Below are 15,804 nucleotides of genomic sequence, written 5' to 3'. Positions count from 1 at the left end.
CACACACACACACACACACACACACACACACACAGTCAGATTGGAGAAGATATTTTCCCCCTAAAACAAGACCATGGTGCTACAAAAAAAGCAACAAAGAACTTGAAAATTTAGTTCATCTATATAGTTTCCCAAATAAAACATGCAATGGAAAGATAAAACCCTAAATACTTTCAGAGTTTTTTTTTTAAAAAGGTAAACTACAAAGAAACAGAAATCAGACTAATAGCAGATTACTAACTGAAACACAGCTGGAAGATAATTGATACATTCCAAATTCTGAAGTAAAATTATTTTCAACTTAGAGTCTTCCACCCAGCCAAACTACCTTCAAATGTGAATGTAAATAAAGATATTTTCAGAGATTCAAATATTCAGAGTGTTTACATCTTATACAGCCTTCTTAAGGAGACACAAGAAACTATTCTACCAAAATAAGGGAATAATACAGACATACTTCATTTTATTGCACTTTACTTCATTGTGCTTCTCCAACAGCACATTTTTCACAAAGTGAAGGTTTGTGGCAACCCTGTGTCTAGCAAGTCCATCAGCCTCATTTTTCCAACACCATGTGCTTATTTTGCGTCTCTATGTCACATGCTGGTACTTCTTGCAATATTTAAAACTTTTTCATTATTATTATATCTATTATGGTGATCAGTGATCAGTGATCTTCGATGTTACTATTGTAATTGTTTTGGGGTGCCACAAACCATGCCTCTATAAGACAATGAACTTAATCAAAAAATATTGTGTGTGTTCTGACTGAGCCACTGACCAGGCATTCCCTCATCTCTCTCCTTCTTTTGGGGCCTATTCCTTGAAACACAAAATTGAAATTAGGCCAATTAATAACCTTACAATGGCCTCTATGTATAAAAATCAAAAGCTAGAAATGATGAAGGCTCAAAGTTGACATAGGCCAAAAACTCAGCTTCCTGCACCAAACAATTAACCAAGTTGTGAATGCAAAGGAAATGTTCTTGAAGGAAATTAAAAGTGCTACTCCCTTGAACACACAAATGTTAAGAAAGCAAAATAGCCTTATTGCTGATATGGAGAAAGTGAGGTAGGAGGTGGGTCTAGACTCCAAAGGCAGGACTCAGACACCAGACCAAATTGAGGACTAGCTAAAACAGGGACAGGTGGAGGCAGGTTTCTATAAGACATGCTCAGCAGTGTGCCATGTGAGTTCACCTTTGCCATGGCAACATCCAGAAATTATTACCCCTTTGAACCAGGCACAATGGCTCACGTCGTAATCCCAGCATGTTGGGAGGCCAAGGCGGGCAGATCACTCGAGACCAGGAGTTCCAGACCAGCCTTGCCAACATGGCAAAACCCATCTCTACCAAAAATTAAAAAAAAAAAATTAGCTGGGCATAGTGGCACACAATGGTAGTCCCAGCTACTTGGGAAGGTAAAGTAGGGGGATCACTTGAGCCTGGGAGGCAGAGGTTGCAGTGAGCTGAGATCACGCCACTGCACTCCAACCTGCCAACAAAATGAGACCCTGTCTCAAAAGACAAAACAAATGAAAAAACCAAGGTGTCTTGGTTTTTATCTGAAGACTTGGGGTCTTCAGATAAGCTGGCCTCTCTTCCTAGAACATTTTCCTTCCCTAATGGCTAGTTCTATATTATTATTCAGGGCCTCATATTCTTCAGTTTGTATATAAAATTAGAGAAGCTGTCCCTGCCCATTTAATTCAATACAGTTTTTCCCAGTTATTTTCTGTCATGGCAACCTTTTCACATTTAGTAATTACCTTCAAACAACTTACCACAATTAGTAACTATGTTTCTATTTGCTTGTTTATTTTCTATCTTTGCCACTAGATTATAAGATGAATGACAACAGGAACCATATGCATTCTTAAAAATTTTGTGCTTAAGCTTAATGGCAAGAAGCATATGCATTTTGTTCACCCTACATTCAGAATCTAGAGTAATGCCTAGAACATAATAGCACTCAATAAAAATTCACAGAGAGAACAGATATAGGAATTACAAGAGTTTTAGATTTGTATGTAGTTATATCTGTCAGTCTTTTCTTTGGTGATTTTTATGTTTTGTGCTACACTGAAGAAGGTCTTTCCCAGAAGATTATTTTAAAAGTCTCCAATAAATTCACGTAGTACTTTTATACATACTCTACAGCAAAATTTGTAACACATATGAAATGTATGTTCATGTGTGAGAGGAAGCAGATTCATAACTCTTTTTTCAAAACAAATAGCAATAGACCATTTATTAAATAGTATATCCCTCTCCTTTGGTTGGAAATGCATCTTTTTTATACTAAATTCTCATACGTGCAAAGATATGCTTCTAGATGCCGGGAGTTTCATTGATTTATCTTTACAAAAGTGCCACACTGTTTTGAGTAGCATGGCTTTTTAGTATGGTAGGGCAAAACACACTATCACCACCATCACAACTATTTTGTCTAGTATCAAACACTATCACTTCCAAATGAACTTTGGAATTGACTTGTCAAGTTTTGTTTTAAAAGGGCCCTAGACATTTTCATTGAAATTTTCTTGAATATACAGAATAATTTAAGAACTGAAACTTTTATCATATTGTCTTCCTACCCAGAAATATGTAAATGTCTGTTTGTTCAGATCTTCTTTTATGTAATTAATTCTCAATATACTTGCACATGACCAGATTCAGAGCATTTCTATAACCCCAGAATTAGAAGAAACCTCCAAGATTGCCCTGACTACAAAATGTACATCAGCAACATGCAGTGCTTTTACACTTCCTGAGGTACTTACTACCTCCTGAGGAAATGCATTTTATCACAACAGATAATGAAATAGATAATGACTTGGATAATCAAATAAGTCTCATAGGGAAAATGCCAGAGGGGTCCTCTAATTGTCCTGTTTCACAATTTGTTTATCTACACAAAATGCTTTTTTAGTGATGATTATCTTGACCAGTATCTTTTTTTTTTTTTTTTTTTTTTTGAGATGGAGTCTCGCTCTGTCGCCCAGGCTGGAGTGCAGTGGCCGGATCTCAGCTCACTGCAAGCTCCGCCTCCCGGGTTCACGCCATTCTCCTGCCTCAGCCTCCCGAGTAGCTGGGACTACAGGCGCCCGCCAACTCACCCGGCTAGTTTTTTGTATTTTTAGTAGAGACGGGGTTTCGCCGTATTAGCCAGGATGGTCTCGATCTCCTGACCTCGTGATCCACCCATCTCGGCCTCCCAAAGTGCTGGGATTACAGGCTTGAGCCACCGCGCCCGGCCATCTTGACCAGTATCTATAAAAATTTTTAAACATATCCACTTCACAAGGCTATATCAGATTGTTGACTGTTCTGTTGAGCACTGTTAATGAAAGAGATGGATATAAAGTCTTTATAAAGGGGCACTGACTTCACAGCCAAATATTTCAGAAATCACTGTTACTTTTTTTCAGTGTTTTCATCATTGTTCCTGGCACATAGTAATCTCTTGATTAATACTCACTGAATTAATGAATGGATCATTCTTACGGATTTATTTCTCCTCATAACAGGGGGACATAACTACGTTAAAAAAATGTTATAACGCAGAGAAACAGTAAAGACCTCTCTAACTACAGACTTTCAATATCCTTTTCTGGGAAATACACATTCACAATTTGTTTTTGCCCATGACAACCACTGCCTTGTAAAAAATATATATATATGTAATTTACTTAATATTTTTAAGGATATGTACAAGTATTATCATGTAATTAAGTTGGGTACAGTGGTGTGTGTGGAAGGGGTGTGTGTGTGTGTGTCTAATTAATTCCTGAAGATGAGTGACATTAAACAAAAGCTAACAACTTTCTATGACTATTTCCTAGAACTCAAGGCAAAGAAGAAAAGAAAGGTCTTTATATCAAAGTATTCTCACCTATAAGTAAAATGATCCTAAAAATCAAAAGAATTGGTTAAACCAATACTTTAAGAAGCTTTGATATTCAGAGGTCCACACTTTTACTAGTGGAAAAATAGACTTTACTGATTGTATTCATTTACTCTGATCCCACAGATGGTACTTCACGTCTGTATTTGTAAAGCATCACAGTGCCTTTTTTTTTCTTTTTTTTTTTTTTGCTTTACTTTTTTCTCTTTATTTAATTTCTAAAAATAAATCAAAAGTGCTACTCCCTTGAACATATAAATGATAAGAAAGCAAAAAAGCCTTATTGCTGATATGGAGAAAGTGAGATACGAGGTGGATCTAGACTCAAAGGCAGGGCTTCGACACCAGACCAAATTGAGGACTAGCTAAAGCAGGGATGAAGGGGAAGCAGCTTTCCATAAGACGTGCTCACCAGTGTCCCATGTCAGTTTACCACTCTCATGGCAATACCCAGAAGTGATCATCTCTTTGGACTGAACGCGGTGGCTCACACCTGTAATCCCATACTGGGAGGCCAAGGCTGGCGGACCACTTCAGGCCTGGAGTTCAAGACCAGCCTGGCCCACATGGCAAAACCCTATGTCTACTAAAAGTATAAAAACTAGCTAGGTGTGGTGGCATGCACCTGTAATCCCAGCTACTTGCAGGGCTGAGGCACAAGAATGCTTGAGCCTGGGAGGCGGAGGAGCCAAGATGGTGTCACTGCACTCTAGCCTGGCTGACTGAGAAAGACTGTCTCAAAAAAAAAAAAAAAATTTGTTTCCATGGCAACAACCCAATGACTCGGAAATTACCACCCTTGTTTTAGAAATTGCTGCATAATCTGACCCTAAGTATATGTATAATTAAAAGTGGGTATAAATAAGACTGCAGAACTGCCTCTGAGCTGCTACTCTGGGCACCTGTTTTCAAGCATCCCTGCTCCACAAGGAGCAGTACCTCTGCTGCTGCATCCTGACACTTCAAGAAAAGTTGCTGTCTAACACCACTGACTCACCCTTGAAATCTTTCCTGAATGGAGCCAAGAACCCTCCAGGGCTAAGCCTCAGTTTTGGAGTTCACCTTCCCTGCATCAAAAGATTTAGTGGTCCAGATAGAAGATTAAATCAGCCACGATTACAGATGCCGTGGTGTGATCTCAGTTCACTGCAACCTCCACCTCCTGGGTTCAAGCAATTGCCCTTCCTCAGCCTCCTGAGTAGTGGGGATTACAGGCATGCACCACCATTTCTGTAAGCCAAAGCCTAAGCCAGAGCAAGGCCCTTAACTTTCTTCAATTCTATGAAGGCTGAGAAAGGTGAGGAAGCTGCAGAAGAAAAGTTTAAAACTAGCAGAGCTGGGTTCATGATGTTTAAGGAAAGAAACCATCTCCGCAACACAAAAGTACAAAGTGAGATAGCAAGTTCTGAGGCAGAGGCTGCAGTAAGTTATCTAGAAGATCTAACAAAGATCATTGATAAAGGTGGCTACACCAAACAACAGATTTTAAACATAGATGAAACAGCCATATATTAAAAGAAGATGCCATCTATGACTTTTATAGCTCAGTAGGAGAAGTCATTGCCTGGCTTCATAGCTTCAAAGGACAGGTTGACTCTTTATTAGGGGCTAATGCAGCCAGTGACTTTAAGTTGAAGCCAATGCTCATTTATTATTCTGAAAATCCTGATGCCCTTCAGAATTATGCTAAATCTACTCTGCCCGTGCTCTATAAATAGAACAAAAAAGCCTGGATGACACATCTGTTTACAACTTGGTTTACTGAACATTTTAAGCCCACTCTTGATTCCAGCGTCTCAGAAAAAAAGGAATTCCTCTCAAAATATTGGTCGAGTGTGGTGGCTCATACCTGTAATCCCAGCACTTTGGGAGGCCAAGGCAGGTGATTATTTGAGGTCAGGAGTTCAAGAGCAGCCTGGCCAACATGGTGAAACTCCATTTCTACTAAAAATACAAAAATTAGCCAGTCATGGTGGTGCATGCCTGTAATTCCAGCTACTCAGAAGGCTGAGGAAGGAGAATCGCTTGAACCCAGAAGGTAGAGGTTGCAGTGAGCCAAGATCACACCACTGTATCTCATCCTGGATAATAACAGAGTAAGGCTCCCTCTCAAACAAACAAACAAAAAAATTAATGCTAATTGACAACGCACCTGGTCACCCGAGAGCTATGATGGAGACATACAAAGAGATTAATGTTTTCATGCCTGTTAACACAACATCCATTCTGCAGCCCATGGATCAAGAAGAAATTTTGACTTTCAAGACTTATTTCAGAAATACATTTTGTTGGGCTATAGCTGCCATAGATAGTGATTCCTATGATGGATCTGAGCAAGGTAAACTGGAAACCTTCTGAAAAGGATTTATCATTCTAGGTGCCATTAAGAACATTCATGATTCATGAAAGACGACCAAAATATCGGTATTAATAGGAGTTTAGAAGAATATTTCAGCCCTCATAGATGACTTTGAGAGGTTCAAGTCTTCAATGGAGAAAGTAACTGCAGATAAGGTAGAAATAGCTAGAGAACTAGAATTAAAAGGGGAGCCTGAAGATGTGACTGAATTGCTGCAATCTTAATAACAAACTTGAACAGATGAGGAGTTGTTTCTTATGGATGAGCAAAGAAAGTGGTTCCTTGAGACAGAATCTACTCCTAGTGAAGATGCTGTGAACACTGTTGAAATTACAAGGGATTTAGAATATTACATAAACTTATTTAATAAAGCAGCAGCAGGGTATGAGAGAATTGACTCCACCTTTGAAAGTTTTACTGTGCATACAATGTTATCAAATATTATTGCATGCTACAGAAAAATCTTTCATGAAAGGAAGAATCCATTGATGCAGCAAACTTCATTGTTCTCTTATTTTAAAAAATTGGCACAGCCACTTGAACCTTCAACAACCACCTTGCTCAGTCAGCAAACATCAACATCAAAGCAAGACTCTCCACCAGCAAAATGGTTACAACTCATTGAAGGCTCAGATACTTGTTAGTATATTTTTTAACAATAAAGTATTTTTAATTAAGGTATTTTTTATTGAACACCTAATAGACTGAAGTAAAAGTAAACATAACTTTTACATGCACTGTGTGACTTGCTTTATTGCAACGTTCACTTTATTGCAGCGGTCTGGAACTGAACTCACAGTATCTTGAAGGTATGCCTATACAAGAAAAATGAAGGTATGTGATCTAGGAAATACAGCCTCAACTCAGCAGAAGAATAAAGAGAATTTCTAAGGTAACAGTTGTAAAACAGGTCTGTGGGGAAATCTGTACATATTGTAAAATAGGGTACTCCAGAAGGAAGTGGGTGGGAAGTAGGGGGCAGAAGGAATAGAAGAGTACCTTGAAGATCTGATACTTTGATTTAAGATGTATAAACTTAAAGCAGGCAATGCAAGGAAGTAGACTGGCAATCTAGGATGCAAGAAATTAAAATCACAGTACTACGGGCCCTTCTTGCAACAATCATTTGAGGATAAAATCCAGCCAGCCAAAAGACAAATCAAAAGAAAAGTTCAAGAAAGATAAACTGAATAAAAGTGACTGCAGTAAGGACCATTAAAGCAAATCAAGTATAAAACTAACACTAAACACTTGTGATAAATTAAGGGCATTGAATCAAATGCAAATAAAACTTGATAATATTAAAAATGATAAAACCATTATTTTTAATAGGGGAAGAGGACATGGGAAAATGTGTAAGAGTGCTAACTTATTCTTTAAAATCAGAGACATTCAGTAATCTATAATTGAAATATAGAGTTCTTAAAAACTATTTTTTCTTAAGTAGTTTTTCTTAACTTAGAGGAATTTTTTAGCAATCAGCACCTCTTGTGATCAAGTAATAGTTACCTGAAATTCAACAACTGCTTCTTCTTCTCTCAAATACTAAAATTAATATTGTGTTAAAAACAGCATATATATAACAGAATTCCATTATAATACGCCTCATTTTTCTCTTCTTTCTGTATATCTGTATACCAAGATGTCTGAAATGTGTGTTTAATGCCACGATAGTCATTTCTACAGTACAGCGGACACTTTGGGGAGGGAATACCTTATGTTTTTATCTCATACCCTTCTATTCTGTTTGAATATCTTAAATTTACGGGAGTTGCTTTTTAAATGTCAGAGTTTATTTATGTAATGCAACTGTGGTCCTCTTTTTTCTTCTCTATACGGCTCTGTAATTTTTAAAAATAGCTAATATAGGTAATATGTACATAAAAATTCTGTGAGACACAATAAGCAATAATACTAAAACCTAAAATTGGGATGGAACTTTAACCCATATTATGTTCCTAGAGCCCGCGAAGTAATTAGTTTGTTTATCTCCATCTCCACTTTACAGAAAAAGAAGCAGGATTAGGGTTGGTAAGTAGGATCTGAACCCAGGGCTGGATACTTAGTATTAATTCCTCAGTACTCAGTGCTAGATTTCTTCTATTTCTTAATAATTTTGGGGAAAAATTGCAGTCTTCTAAATTACACATGAGTACATAGGTCAGAACGTTTTAAAAAGTATTTCCATTCTTTTCAAAAGATAGAGCACGGGATTTTCATTTTCCTTTTTTAGAGCTGAGAAAACTTTCTGTTCCGTTTTATAAAGGTGTGTAAGCATCATCTGTTATTCTTGGACCTTCTTCTACACAAATCACCACCACAGTTTTTCAAAATTTGCTGACCCGGCTGCAACTTTTTATTTTTTTATTTTAATTTTTTCGTAGAGACGAGGTGGGAGGGGTTTGTGGGGGGTCTCGCTTTGTTGTTCAAGCTGGTTTACTTCTGGCTTTTAGGGACCCTCCGCCTCAGCCTCCCAACGTGCTGGGATTACAGGCGTGAGCCACTGCGCCCGGCCTGCAATTTTTTTTTTTTAACAACTGCTATGAATTGTAGTGAGTATAAGTTCGTCCTTACAACGTAAAATTTCTTATGTCAATCTGTGACAACTCAATCTTCTCTTTGAAAAATTGTAAACTGCACATTTCACATTCTTACTGGGCTGTTCCTGTTGAAAACATCTCAAGTCACTTTCAGCTTTAAACATTATAGACGGAAACTCACAAAGAAACATGAACCTTCTAGTGTTTAATTTATAAACGTGCGCAAATAACCGTTGCTATGCAAACCTCAGAAGTTCTTTTCCAAGCAGCTCTTTAATTTTTGAGCAAGCAAAAAGCGGGCGTCAGAACCAGCCTTTCCTCTCCCGCCAGGAGGAATGAAATAAGAGGAATGGGCATGAGGGAGTAATAATTCGAGCTTTATAACCCTAAATGTCAATTATGGTTTTAATAACATTTTTAAATGCTTAACAATTACTGAAATAGACAGGGTAAGGGAGGAGGGCGATGGTGGGGGGAGTTTTAGAGGAAGCGCAGGATTAGGAAAGGAGAGAAATAAAAGGGCTGGGGTGGTACTGCCAACCAGAAAACGCCCCCCAGCAGGCCCTCTCTGCTTCCTCCCGCCTTCTTCAACTGATCTCACCTGATCTTCCAGTAGCTTGTTCTCCTCGTTCGCCACCGGGATGGCGAACCCATCCTCCCAGTGCAGCTCAGCCAGGAATTCGCTACTCATGACTGCAAACGGATAGAGAAGGTACAGAACAAAGATCCGCCTTCTTGTACATCAGGTGAACAGCACCCGCGTCAAGCCCAGGCACCTGCACAGCGCCGCGGTAATTGCGGCGGGAGCCCTACCAACCTTCCCGCGTCCTTAGTTACCAAACAGGAAGCGCTCCAGACCAAAGGTGAAACTTCCGGTTGAGAAATCCCTGCCTCCAGGCCGAATAACCTTTTTTTTTTCACCTTGAGCACTGAGTGAAGAGCAGCAACTTACCCCTCCCGAGGTTGCCGAGCTTGCCAGGCGGCAGCATAACTTTCCACGAAAAGGCGGCTCTCGGATCGCTCCCGGAGCGTGTGAAACCTGTGACCCCCGGAGCGGGCTGGAGGACCACGGGGCAGCTGACTGGAAGTAAACCACAGGATCCTCCGATTGCCTGGGGGAAGACGGAAGCCAACAGAGATAATAAACTACGTTTCATTTCAAGTTGTGTTTGCTGTGTTGTGTAGATTTCATCAGCTACTACAGTAGGTGAAAGTAGACCGGGGTGAACTGGTGTTTGGAAACAGAACTCTCTCTCTGGCATCACTGGGATGTTGTGATCGTCGCCTCTTTCAGTCGGCCAGCCTTCCTCACCGCGCTTACTCACCCCGTCGCGGTCGACCGCAGACGCTGTCCGCTGGGAGGCCGCACACTTGTAGCGCGGTATGGTGGCCCCTCTGGCACCACTCCCATACTTGCATTTTTCTTTGCATTTTCGTTTGCTAACATTTAAAGTGTGGAATTTCGCATAAACTTCTGTATTTCCTCCGCTTAGAAAAAGGGTAGGTGACACAATCCCCATTATCAAAAGGTAATGTTCCGCTAGAGAGCTGCCCCCTTTAGACCGACAAGCACTTTACCAATTCACTAATTTGAATTACTTGCTTGGCATGGGTAGGCATTTGAGTTGTAGTCTGTCTTGTATAGTATCTCAGAAGTGGAAAGGACAAAACAATCAACTAATCTAATCCTTTTATTTTCTGGGTAAATTAAACTGAGGCTTCTTTAGGCAAAGTGATTAAAGAAGGGATGTTGTGCATGAATTAATTTTACGTATCCAATAGCCACCTGTAACCTTTTTTTGCTCTTTCGAATTTTATTTTACCTAGACATTATTAAACTTTTATTATAAATATTTTAAATGTATATGGGAATAGAAAGCAAAGTATAAATAACTGCTATATACGCATCACCTTGATTTAGCATTCATATTTTGCCATATTAGCATCATCTGTATCTTTTGCTCAAGTAAAAGATAATCATAGACATCATGACATTACATCCCTAAATACTTGAGCATGTATTGGTAGAAGAGTGGTTAATGTTATCTAACAAGCACAATATCATTATCACATCTCAAAAAAATCAACGATTCTTCAATATCATCTAATAACCATTTCAGATTCATATTTTGACTGTCTTAAAAATGTATTTTTACAGTCGATTTGTTACTATAGTTCTGAAATCCTTCTGTAGGAGCTTTGTCTCTTTGTGCCTACATTGTTTTCTATAAACTTAATCTTGTGGACTTTGTGCCTGTAAAGACTAGAATTAGCAAAGCATTTTGTTCCCCCTTTCTACAATGATTAAAGACTGGGGAGAAAGGCTCAACTTGTAGAAGAAATTTTGACCTGTATGGAATAGTGGAATTTTAGATATAATGATATTTAATCCTTTATAAATGATCATTGCTTATTTTATAATAGTGTAGTCATTCCAACTAATGAAAATGTTAGTATTCAGCTTATGTTAAGATGGTACATAGTTATTTATACTTGAGATTTGTTGTGGCAATGCGGCTTCCTAAAATTATTGGTGTTGGGTCAAAGGTGGGGAGGAAAATGGCAGAACAAAAGACTTCCAGCAATCAGCCCTCACAGAAACATCATTTGAACAACTCTGCACCTATGAAAATACCTTCACAAGAGCTAAGGAAACCAGTCACATTTAATTACATTTTAATAAAGCAAAAAAATAAAAATAAAATAAAATAATTGTATTATTACCACCCATGTATCTTAAAATTACCTAGTTTACCATCCCAGTTTTTAATATGAATACTGAGCTGCCTTGACCTGTGCCAATGAGTTGAAGCACCCCTCTCAGTGTCAGCTGTAACTGCCAAATGCATGACTGTGGAGTCTTTTTCATCTTTCCATTAATTTTACTTCTAGGAATATGTCCTGCAGAAACAGTTACATAGGTAAGTTCCATGCATTTACACCACATGGGCATAAGAAGTCTAGCAACTGAAGCTCTGAGAGTCCCATGTCTCATTTCTCAAAGACTCCATTTCCTGAATTTGAGGATAACAATTATGTGATATTTACTTCTAGATGAAATGCCCATGCTTTCTCCAAATTCTACAATTCTGCCTTAAAATGGTATCCCTACTTCTCTACCTCATCATCACGACATCTCATATCACCTAGTTCTCACTCGAATTCTACAAGTTCTAGACCATAACTCTATTTGTATTCATCCAGATCTAGCTTTGGAAATAAAACCCATAGTTTTATAAGCTTTGTTGCTGAAATGCTCAATTTATTTCCAACATGCTAAAGAAGGTGTTTTACTATCTTATTCCCTTAAATTTACCAGATCAAGTTGCTAAGGCTAAAACATAAAGTTTATTTGTTCTGCAAAAATAATGTTATCTTTGTTTAAAAAGATAGAAAAAAATACTTCTATTTATGAAGTAAAAGAAAAAGATATATTTCACCTCCATGCCAAACCTCCTTGTAAGAGAGTACCACTGTTTAGTGTTTACCTAACCAGCATTTTTAAATGAAGCTTTAAATATTTACATATGTCAGTTTTGTCCTACATAAATATAATCATATAGTAAACATTCTTCCACAAATCCATTCTTTTCACTTAACAATAGTGGCCATGTTTCCATGTCAGTACATTTGAATCTACCTTAGTCTTTTTATAGAAACTTAAAATTCAGTATTATCAATTATAACTTTTAAACAATGCTGCAATGCACATCTTGATAATACTGCATTTCATCAATTCTGGTTATACTTATTTTCACATTTTAATATCTCAAATTGAGATGCATCTTTTTAATCAATGAAGTTAGATTTGGTGAAATAAGATATAATCTTGCATACCTATGTAAATGTCTCTGCAGGAAAAATTCTTAGAAGTAAAATTAATGGAAAACAGATATAAGCAATATTATTTTGATGGGTAACACTAAATTATTCTTCAAAAAGGCTTTACATATTCTCCAAAAATGAGAGAGTATCTTTGCATACCTGGATATTACGAAATATTAAATATTTTACAATATAAATAACAAAATGCGGTATCTCGTAGTTAATGGACATTTCCCTAATAAGTGAGACCAAGCATCAAATTTCTTCTAAGAATTTCTTTTTCATATTCTTTGCCCAGTTTTTCCCTATTCATTGATCTTATTGAATTATAGCAGTGCTTTCTGTGTTATGGATAGTATTCTCTCTCTCTCTTTCTCTCTCTCTCGTTCTGTGTGGTGTGGTGTGTGTGTGTGTGTAAATATTTTTCTCCTAGTCTGTTTTTGGAGGCTTCTGTTTAACTTTGTTTTTAGTGTATTTTGCCATGCATGGCTCAGAAACTACCCTTGTTGCCATCAGCGTGCTTCCTATTCAGCGAACTCTTTCATCATCAACTTACCCAATCTAGCAGCGGCATTAAACTCAGCTGTTCCTTCCCTGTTAAAACATTTTCCTCTTTTGGCTTTTATAACTTTTTTTTCCTGTCAGTTTCCCATTAACTTTATTAATCTCCTTTGCTGCTTTATCTTGGCTCATTTGGCCACTCAACATTGGTATTCCTCAAGACTCAAAGCTGATCCCTCTACTCTTCTTACACTTGCTTCCTAGGTGATGATATCCATTTTCATGCCTTTAAATGCCATGATAGGTGTATTAGTTTGTTAGGAGTGCCATAATAAAATATCATACACTAGGTGGCTTAACAGAAATTTATTTTCTCACAGTTCTGGGGGCTAGCAATTCAAGAGCAAGGGATGGTTTCTGGTGAGGCCTCTCTCCTTGGCTTGCAGATGGCCGTGTCCTCACATGGTCTTTTCTCTGTGCATATGCATTGCTGGTGTCTCTTTCTCTTCTTATAAGGATACCACCAGTCCTGTTGGATGAGGGTTCCGCAGTCATGACCTCTTTAAACCTTAGTTCCCTTGGTAAAGGCCCTGTTTCCAAATACAGTCAAATTGGGAGTGGCTTCAACATATGAATTTGGGCAGGGGAGGGGCCCAACTCAGTCCAAAACCGCTGATATTTTCTTGATTTTACTCTTAACATTTCTCTAGCCCAGATCTCTCTTCTGTTCTCCAAACGTACATCCAGCTGCTTACTAGACAATTCCGTCAAGATGTCTTATAGATATCTTAAACCCAATTCACAGGTCTAAGATAGAATTCTTGATTTTAACTGCACATATTTCAAACCTGTTTCTCTGTCTTCTCTACACAGCCAACACACCACCATCTACTGAACTGTATAAAATCAAATCCCTGACTGTGATTACTGATTCCTTCCTTTTCCTCACCTCCCATCTTCAATCCATCACTATTACATCTCACTTTCAGCCCCTGAAGCCATACTGATCCTACTGCTCTCCATCTCCACTGCCACTACTCTAATTTAGGCTTTCATCACCTGTTATTACATTACCAAAATTGTCTCCCCATCAATCTGCCCACTTCTGCTCTTGTTCTCCTAAAATCCATCCTCCCCTCAGCAATTAAGGTAATCTTTTCTTTCTGACATCAAATTCCAAAATGTTTTTAACATAAAAAAGGCTGAAATAATTTTACCATGAGCACCAATGACCTCTACATCTAGTTGGTACCTAGATCCTGCCATTAATATTTCCCTCTTCTTGTGTTATCATACGTTTATCTCTCTATTCATCCATCAATCCATATTATTTCTTCATGCATTTCAAAATAAATTGTAAGAATCAATATACCTCCTTCTTAAATACTTTACCATGCATATGTTTACTTTTGTTTACATTTTTCCTCTACAGTGAAATTTACACACAAAGAAATACACAAATCTCGCATTTTGACAAATGCATGACTTGGTTAACCTAAACTACTCTCAAGATATAGAATATTACCACTACCACAAAGCACTCCCTCATGTCTCTTTCTAGTCAGTCCCTGCTCTCACCTCCCCAAATCCCCAGAGACAACTATTTTTCCAGGTTTTTATTTTTCTATTGTAAGTTTTCTTTCTTTTAAAATTCCAAATAAACAGAAAGGTACCATATTGTACCAGTTAATAATTTATTGCCTTTCAGCTCCAAATTCACCCATTTTGCCTGTTCTGTTAAAACTGTATGGGCTCTTTACAGAGTTCTCTTTTGGCTGTTGGCATAAAATTAAGCTTTATCAACAGAGGGTACAGGAGATACTTTGCAGAAGGAAAATAGTTTGGTTTTTTTTTTTTTTTTTTTTTGCTTTGTTTTTCTTTCTGGTTTCCATGAGCTCACCTGGCAGGCTCCCGTAGCACACACAGCTTCTCCAGCCCCTGGCTCCTGTGTTGCACACAGCTTCTCCAGTGTCCAGCCCCTGCATCACAGGCATTTTCTCCAACATTAGGCTCCTGCAGTGCTTGTGACTTCTCCAGTTCCCAGCTCCTGCAAAGTGTAGCAGGCAGCAGCATCCAGAAGCTTTCCTTAGCACCCCACCCCACTCTGAACTCTTCACTTGGGCAGTTCCGTAGCAGAGTGCCTCTGGTGAGACATCTTCCAATTAACAGATTTCCTAGCATCGTAAAGAATAGATTTTCAGTCAGTTCCACTGCACCAAAACAACTCGGCCATTCTCTGAACCCTGCGGTGGGGGAGGAAAGGTCTCTTCCTTGGGTACTGTATTTCAGCTTTAGGGATACTGGCTGCTCCTTATAGCTGCTATTTTTATATTTCTTAGAGTTCTTTACATCTTAATAGTCAACCATTGTGACTCTTATTCGCTGTTATAATGAACAATTTTTATATTAAACTTTCTCTATTAAGTTACTATGTGGTTTCTTTCTCCTCACTGGACCCAGACTCATACAAGGACAGTTTGTACTTTTTGAAATAACATACTTTTTTTCACTCTGCATAATGTTTTTGATATTTATCCATAATTGTGGTACATAGCAATAGTTTGTGTTTCTTTTTATTGCTATATTGTTTCCAGGTTTGGACAACTATGAATAAAGCTATTATAAACATCCTTGTACCAGTCTTTTTAACACGCTTTTTATTTTAGAATA

General features: G+C 38.1%; 1 protein-coding gene across 1 annotated transcript in view; it reads right to left on the bottom strand.

The window, feature by feature from the left end:
- The window catches only part of CCDC39 (coiled-coil domain 39 molecular ruler complex subunit), a 60,015-nt gene extending 48,026 nt beyond the window's left edge, over positions 1 to 11,989 (bottom strand). The window contains exons 1-2 of the mRNA XM_007972009.3: positions 9,761 to 11,989; positions 9,410 to 9,501 (exon numbers count right to left, since the gene is read on the bottom strand). Of these exons, the coding sequence (XP_007970200.2) occupies positions 9,410 to 9,501; positions 9,761 to 10,328 (660 nt within the window). The 5' untranslated portion in view covers positions 10,329 to 11,989. The remainder of the gene's footprint in view (positions 1 to 9,409; positions 9,502 to 9,760) is intronic.
- Positions 11,990 to 15,804: the final 3,815 nt, after the last annotated feature.

Source organism: Chlorocebus sabaeus, chromosome 15, assembly GCF_047675955.1.
Source record: "Chlorocebus sabaeus isolate Y175 chromosome 15, mChlSab1.0.hap1, whole genome shotgun sequence".
NCBI classification, from domain to species: Eukaryota; Metazoa; Chordata; class Mammalia; order Primates; family Cercopithecidae; genus Chlorocebus; species Chlorocebus sabaeus.
Note: the sequence above shows the minus strand (reverse complement) of the source record. Positions and strands in the feature narration are given on the sequence as shown.